Consider the following 14,088-nt stretch of genomic DNA (forward strand, 5'->3'; position numbering starts at 1 on the left):
CCAAAAATGGGATTTTTTACTTTTTTGCCCATAGGGTCCACATTTCTTTCAGGGCCGGGAAAATACTTTTGGAGTAAATAGAAAACATATTGAGGTTTCCAAAACTGCTTTCAGTTTTCTGATCCCAGCTTTGGGATTTTAGAACATGTCGCCCAAAGTTGAAGTTTTGATAAAAAATAGGTCATATTCGGAAGGATGCAGTGGCAACATTTTCAAAAAAATAGGACAAGTTTTTTACTCCAAAGCGTTCTGCGTAAAGATACCTTTTAGAAAACTATAAAATTGTTATATGTTCTTAAAGAAAATTTTATTTTATTAATAAAAGAGTTAAGACACATTTTTGGAAAAAAAACGGCAAAAATCTAAAATTTTTTGAATTTTTAAATTAAAAAACGTATATTTTGGGATCTGTAAATGATATTGATCTGAAATTTTTTGTATATTATTGGAAATTTTGTTGTCTAACTAACAAGAAATAATTGAGCCCATTTGGTCCAAAATTACGCCCGGTATTCAAAAAAAGGCGGACCAAGGTATGGTAAATTTTGTATCACTAAATTTTTAAATGCCTATAACTCGGATATTATAAGAGATAAGTAGTATGTCCAAGCATCTTTTTTCAAGATCTCGTCGAGCGCTTTCACAAAATATAAAAATCTCTTTATTTGGGTGAAAAACAAAAAAATGGCACGAGTTTAAAAATTTTACATGTCGTAGGTACCCTACTTTGAGCCGCCACAGCGCCGTCCCTGGGGCATCTGCAGGGTTCATTTTCGAATACTCCTTGGCTACGCTCACGCCAAATTTTATCCCGATCGGATCAGCCGTTTAGAAATGCCAGATTTATTTCCAAAAAATTTCCATTTTGCCCCACTGTGGATTGTAACTGTAATAGTTTCCAAAATAAACGTATTTTTGTATTAAATTTATATGGGAGGTGCCACACCCCCTAATGCTAGTTCGCCTACTTTTTGTCCTAAATAATTATATTGACACTAAAGTTGCTCTGACAAAATTTGAGGACTCTAACTGTTATATTATCTAAAATATACGGATTTAATATTTTCTTAATATGGGCGTGGCTCCTTGCCCACTTGGAATTTCAAAATAAAAAGTAGCCTATTACCTATTCCAGACATACTGGAATACGCTGTGAAAATTTGAATAAAATCGGTTCAGCCGTTTTAGTAGTCTATAACGTTCAAACATACAAACAAACACACATTCATTTTTAAATATATAGATGCGAGGTAAATCGATTGACGACACACAGAGGGTTGAAATTGTCAAAATTAATTAAGGGGAGCTTTAATTTTATCTTATTGTTCATCGATATGTTAAAACACATAAAAATACATAACAAAAAAATTTATTGCAAGCTTTTACGGGCTGTTTTATTTTTCGGGAAATAATTACTTGATTTAGAATTTTCGCTGTAGGGAGAATCCATGTGAAAGCGGACAGCAGTCGGATTTACCATCTCCGATTTTAATGAAACTTACCACACATATAAAATATATAATATGTTCCACATATCATTGACTTTTTGAATGGAATCTCATTCCAATGTAAAAATATCGCGATTTGAAAATTGAAAAATATGTTAACATTTCCTAAAAGTACATACACATAATTGCCCATAACTCTGAAACTACTTACAGTCCAACATAATTTTTGATTTCATATTAAAGCCAAAGATATTGTCTTTAAAATCGTGTAAACAGAATATTTCACTTCCAAAAGGTTAAAGGTCAATTTTCATAGTGTATAATTCAATGTCAAATAGGTCAGACAGCCCCGTGTTAAACATTATAAAAATACATGGTATGAGGATACCTAAACTCTCTTCTATATTCTAGTGAAAACTTTTCGATGGAGACTCATGTAGTTCAGGAGTTATTAACCAAAGCGTAATTTAAAACCAGTTTTTTATACAAAATTGTATGAAAAATTAAACAAACAGAAAAAATACACATTAGAATCAATTTCAATTTATATGGTAAATTACATTGTATCTCATAAACCACTGGTCCGATTTAAATGAAATGTGCAAGAAAATTATGAAGGACGATCAGGCCTTACTGGAGGTATCCTTTGTCATCACAATATTAAAATAAAAGGTGAAAACAGCGTTTAAGATGTTAACTCTTCGACTTCAAAAATTATTTTAAAGCTTCTATCATCTATAAATGAGATCAAATTTAACTGATCATAAACTTTTCGTAATCTATACAATACAGTAAAGCTAGATCCATATTGCAATACTAATTAAATTTAAGGGTTTAAGAGATATAATTTAAATAAAGTAGTGGACAAAAGTTAAACAATTAAACTAAAATAATTTTTCAATTTTACTTATAACTTAGTACTACCATTAAGTTTTATAATACCCGTATTGTCTACTATAAGAAAAATTCAACTTCAGCCAAATCGGTCCTTATTTGCAGATTTGTGAAGCTTTAATATTTTTTTATAGTCGAAGTACTCTCATTTAACACCACATACCTCACCTTGTATTTTAACAGGGCGGTAACAAGGTAAATTTTCAGTAAGGTTAAATCGTTCTTAATAATTTTCTTGTACATTTTATTTAAATTGGTCCTGCAGTTTAAGAGATACATAGCATTTTCCATATAAATTGAATTGATTCCACTTTGTATTTTTTTCTGTTTGTTTAATTTTTCATACGATTTTGTATAAAAAAACTTGCTTTAAATTACGTTTTGGTTAATAACTCCTGAACTACACGAGTCTCCATCGAAAAAATTTCACTAAAATATAGAAAAGAGTATAGGTATCCTCATACCATGTCCTATTATAATTTTTAATATGGGGCTGTCTGATATATTTGGCATCGAACAATACACTATAAAAATTGACCCTTAACCTTTTGGAAGTAAAATATTTTATTTATACGATTTTAAAGACAATATCTTTGGCTTTATAACGAAATCAAAAATTATCCTGTACTTAAAGGAATTTCAAAGTTATGGGCAATTATATGTATATACTTTTAGACAATTTTAACATATTTTTAAGTTTTCAAAGCGCGATATTTTTGGTCTGGAATGGGATTCCGATCAAAAAGTCATTGATTTAAAGAACACTTTCAAACCATAATATGTGTGGGAAATTTCATTCAAATCGGAGATGGTAAATCCGAAAATTGCTGTTTTCTGTCCGTTTTGATATGGATTCACCCTGTATCTTTATAATGAAAAGCAATAACTTAAAAAGTTAAATTGGAAATGAAGGTATATACTTTGTACTATTTGGCTTATTTGACACTTTTATTGAATACTAGCTATACCCAGTGTGCTTCGCTACCCTCATCGTAATGGAATAAAATAAATATCATTATTGTAAATGTATATATATATATATCTGCAATATCAAAAATTCCCCTTTTAGAGAACTCTTTAAGTTTGATTTTATGATTCTAGTCTCAATATTACAGAAAATTAAAAAAAACAGTTGAAGAACGAAAAAGTACCAGACAGTGCCTTTTTATATATTTTCATTAAATCAGGATGACGCATGTTTAATTTTCAACCAGAAACCAAAAAAATCGCATACAGATTTTTATACAGTCAGGAAGCTGCATGTCCAATTTTATGTTTTTAGGTTCAATATTATAGAAAAGTATTAGTAAAAGAACAAAAAAGTACCAAAGTATCCTTTCTCAATTTTCGTTCAATTGGGATACTGCGTGTTTAATTTTATGTTTATATGTTCAATATTTTAGAAAGCTCTAAAAGTACCAGTGAAGTACGAAAAAGTACCAAAAGACCTATTTTATTTAATTTCATGTTCCTAAGTTCAATATTATAGAAAATTCAAAAAGTACCAATTAAAGAACGAAAAAGTACCAGAAAATATTCCAGTTTAAATTTTCATTCTCTCAAGTCCCTGATTGCTTAGTTTTATGTCTACTAAAGGGCCCACTTTTATAGATTCTAATTAACTCCACATGCTTAATTTCATGTTTCTAGGATCAATATTATAAAAAACACAAAAAGTACCTTTTGAAGAACGAAAAAGTACCAAAAAGTGCCCTTTTATAGGATCTCACTTAATCCAGGCTCTAAATGCTTAATTTCATGTTTCTAGGTTCAATATTGTAGAAAATTCAAAATGTACCTTTTAAAGAACGAAAAAGTACCAAAAAGTCCCCCTTTATAGGTCCTCACTTAATTTCACGTTTCTAGGTTCAATATTATACAAAAATCCAAAAAGTACCTTTTGAAGAACGAAAAAGTACCAAAAAGTCCCCTTTTATATGTTCTCACTTAATCCAGGCTCTACATACTTAATTTCATGTTTCTAGGTTCAATATTATAGAAAATTCCTTTTGATGAACGAAAAAGTACCAAATTCAAAAAGTACCAGTCGAAGTACGAAAAAGTACCAAAAAGTCCCCTTTTATAGATTCTCATTTACTCCGGGCTCTACATGCTTAATTTCACGTTTCTAGGTTCAATATTATACAAAAATCCAAAAAGTACCTTTTGAAGAACGAAAAAGTACCAAAAGTCCCCTTTTATAGGTTTTCACTTAATCCATCCTCTACATACTTAATTTCATGTTTCTAGGTTCAATATTATAGGAAATTCAAAAAGTACCTTTTGAAGAACGAAAAAGTACCAAAAATGTCCCTTTTATAGATTCTCATTTACTCCGGGCTCTACATGCTTAATTTCATTTTTCTAGGTTAAATTTTATAGAAAACTCAAAAAGTACCTTTTGTAGAACGAATAAGTACCAAAAAGTGCCCTTTTATAGATTCTCATTTACTCCGGGCTCTACATGCTTAATTTCATGTTTCTAGGTTAAATTTAATAGAAAATTCAAAAAGTACCTTTTGAAGAACGAAAAAGTACCAAAAATGTCCCTTTTATAGATTCTCATTTACTCCGGGCTCTACATGCTTAATTTAATTTTTCTAGGTTAAATTTTATAGAAAACTCAAAAAGTACCTTTTGTAGAACGAATAAGTACCAAAAGGTCCCCTTTTATAGATTCTCATTTACTCCGGGCTCTACATGCTTAATTTCATGCTTCTAGGTTTAATTTTAAAGAAAACTTAAAAAAATACCTGTGTAGAACGAAAAAGTACCGAAAAGTCCCTTTATTATTAATTTCATGTTTCGATTTCAATATCAAAGAAAACTCAAAAAGTACCAGATGAAGAATGAAAAAGTACCAAAAAATATCACTTGGTACCGGGGTTCCAAATAACACCTCATTAGCATATTTAGTGTTTCTAAATCTAAAAATTTTATCTAAATTGGATCATTGTGTTTGAATAAAATCAAATTTCCCGTTTTTACCCCTTTTGGTACTTTTTTTCTACCCATTAATGAAATAAAAATTCTATTCCAAAATGTTGCAACATCGTAGTGGGAGCCCGTTATTATGTATTTATATGTATAAGTTAATAAACCAAAATCAATGTTTTATGAAAAAATAGGTACAATTTTCACCCCTTAAACATCCGAATAACCAAAAAGTACTAAATTTATATTTTTATTTTTTCGTCAAGTTATGAAGGAGTCAAAAATATTGTTCACTGGTTTAGTTATGAAGGAGTCAAAAATATTGTTCACTGGTTTAAAAGATACATGGGGTGCAAAAAAAGTACCAAAATACAGTTTTTACCCATTTATTCCCTAAAGGGGCCGAAATTGAAAAAAGTACCAGACACCTCTCCGCTTATTTTTTAAATGTACGACGATAAGCTTTAAACTATTTTTGTATCTTTTCTAGTTTAGGAGATATGAAAATCCCGTCTTAGTGGATCTATTTGGTGGGAGACCAACCCCCTGTCCAAATTTCAGCTCTTTAGCTTTAACCGTTTAGGCTGTGCGATGATGAATCAGTCAGTCAGTCAGTCAGTCAGTAACGTTAGAATTTTATATATATAGATGAGCATGACTTATCAATTTGCTTTAATTTGGAAATAAGTAGCTATAATTAACCATTTTTTAAATATGTTTTTACAAATGTGTTATTAAAATTATTTATTATTATTTTAAAAAATAATAAAATAATAAAAACACGTTAATATTCCCCATGGTGCCAAAAATTATTATACTTCTCTCCATTACTATTCTTCATCTGAAATATTTTCGCCTTCTGCTGTGTCACTGTCTATTGGAAGGAGTTTTTCTTTTCATATAAATTCCCGATAATCACGTGAGTGGTTTTGATCGTCTCTGTTGTAAACATAAATCAAACTGAATTAAAATTCAGTACAACAATAACATAACAACGAAAACGATTATAAACAAATTAAGACAAGAACATTTGGTTTTTAATGAGTGACTATTTTTACAATTTATTTAATAAAAATGATTCGCGCAAAAACGCGCAAACTTTTTTCTTGATTATTAAAGCCAAGATATTGTAGTTTAATACAAAATTTAAATTTTTCCCAATGTTACCCAATACCCATTTAAAACTCTACATATATTTCAAAAATAGCGAAAAAATGGACATATTTAAGAAAAAATAATAAAAATATTTTAACATGTTTTTTTTTTAATCCATTATTTTTTTCGATCACACCTAATTGACTGAAGTTCATGATTCCATAATAAAAAATATCACTTTTAAAGTATTAAAAAAGGTTATAGAAGTTTCAAAATAGTTCAAATTTAAATTATTTTAACTTTTTACAAAAACAAAAAAAAAATTCTCAACTTTAAAGCTATGTAGTAGAAACAACATATGACATTGAAATTATTGAAATTAAATTTTACATAAATATTCTTAGGTGGTCTCTAGAGTTATATTTTTTAATCGACATAAAATCAATAATTAATGAAAAGAAAATATATAGATATTCCTTATCATCATTTATTTGATAAAAAAAAAAATTAAAATACAACATTTAAAAGAACATTTTTTTTAATTTTGAAAAATGTCTCTCAAAAAATCTCAAAAAAAGTCTAAGCGTAATATCTGACCTAAAGAAAAGTGTAACGAGAAACAGCTTTTTGTGATTTAAAGTGGGCACAAGTCTCAAATGATGTGTATCGTAGTGAACTCGAAAAAAAAAAAATAAAAAATAATTTTCCCACCTATTGAAAATAATGATCTCAGTACAAATTATAAAAAAAGTTTCCTACATTTTTTAGAAAAAATAATCATAAAATTGTTTGAAGTACTTTTATTCCACAGAATTACTTTTAGTGCTTCAGAATTCCTTCATAAATTAAAAAAGTCATTAATTAAAACACTAAATATTTTTGTAAACTTTTCTTAAAATTACGATAATTTTTACATATTTCGAAAAAATTCAAAATCTTTGTGTCCTTTGTAATGCGCTAAATAAAAGTCTTTTTGTGGACCAAAAATATTCTTACAAATTTTACATTTTAGGCAATATTTGAGATGAATTTCGACAAAATTTAAAAACTTATTTTTTGGCAAATTGTACTGAGATCCGGATTCTCAATTAGGAAACTAAGGACCCTTTCAAAAGTTTTGTTTTGTATTTTTCCATTAAAATGTTTTTTTTTTTAATTCGGATCATAAATGCATTTTTATTGATTTAAAAAAAATTGAGTCGAGGTGACCAATTTTAAGGGCCTTACCACTGGACTCCATTGGACCTACGGAGTCTACAGATTGTAAGTAGATACGCAAACACCTCAGCTCTAACTATGTTAAATTTTGCTACGATATCTCCTATAGATCACGAGATACCGAATATACATTTTAAAATAATAAAAAAATGTTTCTAAACAACTGTGTTTTTATACGCTTGCAGCATACAATAAGTTATTTGTTGCACAACCATCATTATCTATTTTATTTGTTTGGCATAAGTATAGCAAAACAAGTATGTTACTCTTATTCTCTTTGTACTCACTCACACAACCTATGTTTGAGAAAATAACAATATCAACTTGTACCAGAACTACTCATCAATACGCACTCACAGTGGTAGACACTACAAAACTTGTGCAAACAGTTGTAACTGTGCACGTCTTTACTCTTTAACCGAGTAAAAAGAAATTTTCAAAAAAACTAATTTTACTTTTTCAATTAATCTCCATTTGTCCCAAATTCAACCCTTTGTGCGACGTAGGAACAAAAATTTTAGCGACGTTAATCGAGGGGTTAGTGTAAATATTTCATCAGTTGATTTAGTTTCGGTCACCAGTGTATATCTAAAGTTTTAGTAAAATCAAATAATATAAACCCATAATTAACCCAAATTAAGCAATATTGGGAAATTTTCATGAAACCGTAGTGAAATATTATTTAGTTTTCAATACATTTAAATGAAACATGAAAATAATATATAAATAAGACCCATATGTATAATGACATTAAAAAAGTCAATATTAACCCTTAAACGCAAAAATATTTTTTTAATTATATAAAAAGTTCAGTAATGTATGAACAAAATATTCAATTCTAATTTGGCTTGTGTAATCAAAATTACACACACTTACCTATAACTTCCAGATATCCAGTATAGTTGCTGTTCATATCAATTTCACCATCATATACTTCATATGCACCCTTTAATGCTACTCTTTCGTTTGATGCTTTAGTGCTTGCAAAATTCTCGCCATTTCCGTTCATTACTTTAAAATTACTAATTTTTTTCGTAGCAAGGATTTGCGATGATTCCTCAGTTAGATTTGTTCCCATGTTTCCATCGTTGTCACTTGATACAGAATAGTTTAAAGAAACTGAAATTTTATACACATTGTTAATGAAAATTTAAAATAATATTGATATGTAGAGCTGTACTTAAATTACTTTTATCTTATCTGATAATGAGTTTATAGGTGATTTCATAAAGATAACCTTTACAACCCAGAGCAAATAAGTGCCATCGTTTCAATACGCATTGCAAAAAAATGATTTCCGTATTGGATTATTACCTGCCTGTGTAAAGCCGCAAAATATTTGCTCCGCATTTTCAGTATTAATCTTATAATCAATACAAAATTAAAATCATTTATTGTTATTAAAAAAAAACTGTGAAAAATTTGCTTCATTTTGGTGAAATTTTATATTAAGATACATCATTACTAAAAGTTTAATTTAAAAAACTATTTATCTAATTAAATTCATAAATTCTGATAAGAATAAAGCTCAAAAGAAAATTAAAACATAAACAACATGGAATAATAAACAGCTGGTTCAAGCAAAAAATTTAAACAAACTGGTTCTCATCATTATTACCTCAAGTACTCTGTTTGTCGAGCTGAATATACTCTGCTCAATAAATCATGTTACAATAATTATATAAACAAAGTGAAATATAATTTTAAACGTAATCCTAAATCGTTTTTCAAATTTGTCAATTCCAAAAGACAATCAACTGGCTTCCCCTCATCTATGAAGTTTCAACAAAATGAATCTAGTGATGAAGTAGTTATAAGCAACCTATTTGCGGATTTTTTCTCAACAACTTATTCTAATGTAACCTATAATGATTCTGCTGACTATCCATATACTATAACTTCAAACCAAACAGTTTATACACATCGATGTTTTGATGTTTCTAATTTAGTTAAAGAATTAAGGAAACTAAAATTTTCGCATAATTTTGGTCCTGATAAAATCCCTAGCAGTATTTTAATTAACTGTGCTGACAATATTGCTATTCCTCTTACGTATTTGTTAAATAAATCATAGAAGAGTGGTAATTTTCCCAGCGTTTGGAAGGATTCTTTTATTGTCCCATTATTTAAATCAGGAAATAAATCGGATATTTTAAATTATCGTGGAATTGCTAAATTAAGCATAATACCCAAATTATTCGAAAATATCATTACTGAACAATTAAAGGGTGTGAAGTTAAATTCGTCTGCCAAATACGTCCCACACTACATAATGTAAATACGTTCCACATACTGTAAAATTCGTTTTCAAATTATTTAAAATTATTTTTTAATAAAACAAAGACCAAATAAAGTGTTTTTTTAAGAAAAAAAGTAAAATTATATTAAAATATATTCAAAAAATAAATATGTAAAATAAAACTTAGTTAAAATAATTGTATACTCGTTAAATATGGTGGTAAAATATAGAATTTTCAAATGAAAAAAACAGACTCTTGGAGAAGACATGAATCGGGGTACCGAAAAACTGGAAATAGCCCAGGACCAGTTCTTTCCAAAAATATATAGTTTATATACAATTCCAGCTCTGGATAATTTTGACGATTTTTTTAAAAATCATCAAATTTTGCCAAAAATTGAGGAATTTTCAAGTGGATCATAAGGGCATTTGGAGAAGACATGAATCGGGGTACCGAAAGAATGGAAGTAGCTCAGGACTAGTTCTTTCCAAAACTATATAGCTTATATGCAATTCCAGCTTTGGATAATTTTGACGATTTTTTGAAAAAACATCAAATTTTGCCAAAAATAGTGGAATTTTCAAGTGGATTAAAAGGGCATTTGGAGAAGACATGAATCCGAAAAACTGGAAGTAGTCCAGGACTAGTTCTTTCCAAAAATATAAAGTTTATATGCAATTCCAGCTCTGGATAATTTTGACGATTTTTTTAAAAATCATCAAATTTTGCCAAAAATAGAGGAATTTTCAAGTGGATCAAAAGGGCATTTGGAGAAGACATGAATCGGGGTACCGAAAAATTGGAAGTAGCCCAGGACCAGTTCTTTCAAAAATATAAAGTTTATATGCAATTCCAGCTCTGGATAATTTTGACGAATTTTTGAAAAAACATCAACTTTTGCCAAAAATAGTGGAATTTTCAAGTCGATCCAACGGGCATTTGGAGAAGACATGAATCGGGGTACCGAAAAACTGGAAGTAGGCCAGGACTAGTTCTTTCCAAAAATATAAAGTTTATATGCAATTCCAGCTCTGGATAATTTTGACGAATTTTTGAAAAAAACATCAACTTTTGCCAAAAATAGTGGAATTTTCAAGTGGATCAAAAGGGCATTTGGAGAAGACATGAATCAGGGTACCGAAAAACTGGAAGTAGCCCAGGACCAGTTCTTTCCAAAAATATATAGTTTATATGCAATTCCAGCTCTAGATAATTTTGACGATTTTTTTAAAAATCATAAAATTTTGCCAAAAATTGAGGAATTTTCAAGTGGATCCAACGGGCATTTGGAGAAGACATGAATCGGGGTACCGAAAAACTGGAAGTAGCCCAGGACTAGTTCTTTACAAAAATATAAAGTTTATATGCAATTCCAGCTCGGGATAATTTTGAAGATTTTTTGAAAAATCATCAAATTTTGCCAAAAATAGTGGAATTTTCAAGTGGATCCAACGGGCATTTGCAGAAGACATGAATCGGGGTACCGAAAGACTGGAAGTAGCCCAGGACTAGTTCTTTCCAAAAATATAAAGTTTATATGCAATTCCAGCTCTGGATAATTTTGACGATTTTTTGAAAAAACATCAAATTTTGCCAAAAATAGTGGAATTTTCAAGCGGATCAAAAGGGCATTTGGAGAAGACATGAATCGGGGTTCCGAAAAACTGGAAGTAGCCCAGGACTAGTTCTTTCCAAAAATATATAGTTTATATGAAATTCCAGCTCTGGATAAATTTGACGATTTTTTTAAAAATCATCAAATTTTGCCAAAAATAGTGGAATTTTCAAGTGGATCAAAAGGGCATTTGGAGAAGACATGAATCGGGGTACCGAAAAACTGGAAGTAGCCCAGGACTAGTTCTTTCCAAAAATATAAAGTTTATATGCAATTCCAGCTCTGGATAATTTTGACGATTTTTTTAAAAAACATTAAATTTTGCCAAAAATAGTGGAATTTTCAAGTGGATCAAAAGGGCATTTGGAGAAGACATGAATCGGGGTACCGAAAAACTGGAAGTAGCCCAGGACTAGTTCTTTCCAAAAATATATAGTTTATATGAAATTCCAGCTCTGGATAATTTTGACGATTTTTTGAAAAATCATCAAATTTTGCCAAAAATAGTGGAATTTTCAAGTGGATCAAAAGGGCATTTGGAGAAGACATGAATCGGGGTACAGAAAAACTGGAAGTAGCCCAGGACCAGTCCTTTCCAAAAATATATAGTTTATATGCAATTCCAGCTCTGGATAATTTTGAAGATTTTTTGAAAAAACATAAAAAGCATATGTTACACAAAATCATAAAATACATTCATACATACGTACAAAAATTACCTTTCAATCCTCAACACTTGTGTTGTTATAAACGATCAATAAAAGAATCGATCCCTAAATAAGGTCAAAACTTCGGACACCATAGCAACTGTGTAGGGAATTTTGAGAATTTTCTCAACAAAGAGCTTAACTTTTTTCGACTTGTTCTAGAGTTTTTGTGAAATCTTTAATTTTTTAAGACATTTCCCAATATTCGCAAAGAATTACAACATATTTCTCCTTTACTAGTGTTTTTATGAAATCTTTTAAAATTTTTAATTTCTAGAAATTCAACAGAATTTCACTATTCATTTGACTTTCAAGATAAAGTCATTGCAAAATTAGAAATATGTCCTAAAAATCAAAGATTTCTCAAAAGGAAAGACAACTGGGTATGACATTTTGCGAATTTTCTCAAACAATTGCTTTATTTTTTGACTTATTGTAGAGTTTTTTCAATTTTCACAACGAATACGAAAAATATTACCTGAGAATGGTTATCGTGGTAGTTCACTAGTAGAGTCGAAGGGACTCTATTTTTACATTATTATTACCTGAGAATATAAAAAACACAAGAAAAAAATTGTGCTGTCATAAACAAATTACAGAAATCATATATAAAAAACGGCGATCCCAACAACAAATTAACAGCGCCCAAAACGATCAAACCTATTGGCAGCGAAGCAATAAAATATGCATAATTTTCATGGAAAACTTACAACAATATTTTGCTACCTCCATCACTCTCATTATTTATTCACAAAATAAAATTATGAACTGCCGTCAAGATAATTCTTTAAAAAGAGTTCATTGAGTGATATTTAATATTAACAAAAATAAAAAATAAACAAGAAATGTTTATTTTTTATTGAAAGTATTTTATTTACACGTAAAAACTGTTAACGAAAATTCAAATCAAATATCAAATATTGAACAACAGAAGTTGATTTTTGAAATGTTTTTCATAATAAGAATAATAGTATCGACCTGAAACTACCTAAATTTTTCGCAAAATTTTATGCTTTTTCAAAAAATCGTTAAATTACCCAGAGCTGGAGTTGCATATAACCTATATATTTTTGGAAAGAACTGGTCCTGGGCTACTTCCAGTTTTTCGGTACCCCGATTCATGTCTTCTCCAAATGACCGTTGGATCCACTTGAAAATTCCACTATTTTTGGCAAAATTTGATGTTTTTTCAAAAAATCGTCAAAATTATCCAGAGCTGGAAGTGCATATAAGCTATATAGTTTTGGAAAGAACTAGTCCTGAGCTACTTCCAGTCTTTCGGTACCCCGATTAATGTCTTCTCCAAATGCCCTTTTGATCCACTTGAAAATTCCTCTATTTTTGGCAAAATTTTATGCTTTTTCAAAAAATCGTTAAATTACCCAGAGCTGGAGTTGCATATAACCTATATATTTTTGGAAAGAACTAGTCCTGGGCTATTTCCAGTTTTTCGGTACCCCGATTCATGTCTTCTCCAAGAGTCTGTTTTTTTCATTTGAAAATTATATATTTTACCACCATATTTAACGAGTATACAATTATTTTAACTAAGTTTTATTTTACATATTTATTTTTTGAATAAATTTTAATATAATTTTACTTTTTTTCTTAAAAAACACTTTATTTGGTCTTTGTTTTATTAAAAAATAATTTTAAATAATTTGAAAACGAATTTTACAATATGTGGAACGTATTTACATTATGTAGTGTGGGACGTATTTGGCAGACGAATTTAACTTCACACCCTTGAACAATTATGCTATCAAGTCTCAAATTTGATATCCCCGTATCAACATGGATTTCAGAAAAGATGCTCAACTATAACAAATCTTCTTCATCTAACATCCATAATTTTTAGTTGATTTCTTCAGCAGCACCAAACAGATGTAATATATACTGACTTCAGCAAAGCTTTTGATAAAGTTAACCATTTGCTT

At 29.3% G+C, this 14,088-nt stretch overlaps 1 protein-coding gene across 1 annotated transcript in view; it reads right to left on the bottom strand.

Annotated features, from left to right (window-relative positions):
* The window catches only part of LOC119612032 (tyrosine-protein phosphatase 69D), a 314,226-nt gene that overhangs the window by 218,621 nt on the left and 81,517 nt on the right, over nt 1-14,088 (bottom strand). Inside the window, exon 4 of the mRNA XM_037967748.1 lies at nt 8,466-8,708. Within this exon, the coding sequence (XP_037823676.1) occupies nt 8,466-8,708 (243 nt within the window). The remainder of the gene's footprint in view (nt 1-8,465; nt 8,709-14,088) is intronic.

Source organism: Lucilia sericata, unplaced genomic scaffold (assembly GCF_015586225.1).
Source record: "Lucilia sericata isolate MDLA Ls3-8-SP2 unplaced genomic scaffold, ASM1558622v1 Contig000033F_arrow, whole genome shotgun sequence".
Lineage (NCBI taxonomy): Eukaryota > Metazoa > Arthropoda > Insecta > Diptera > Calliphoridae > Lucilia > Lucilia sericata.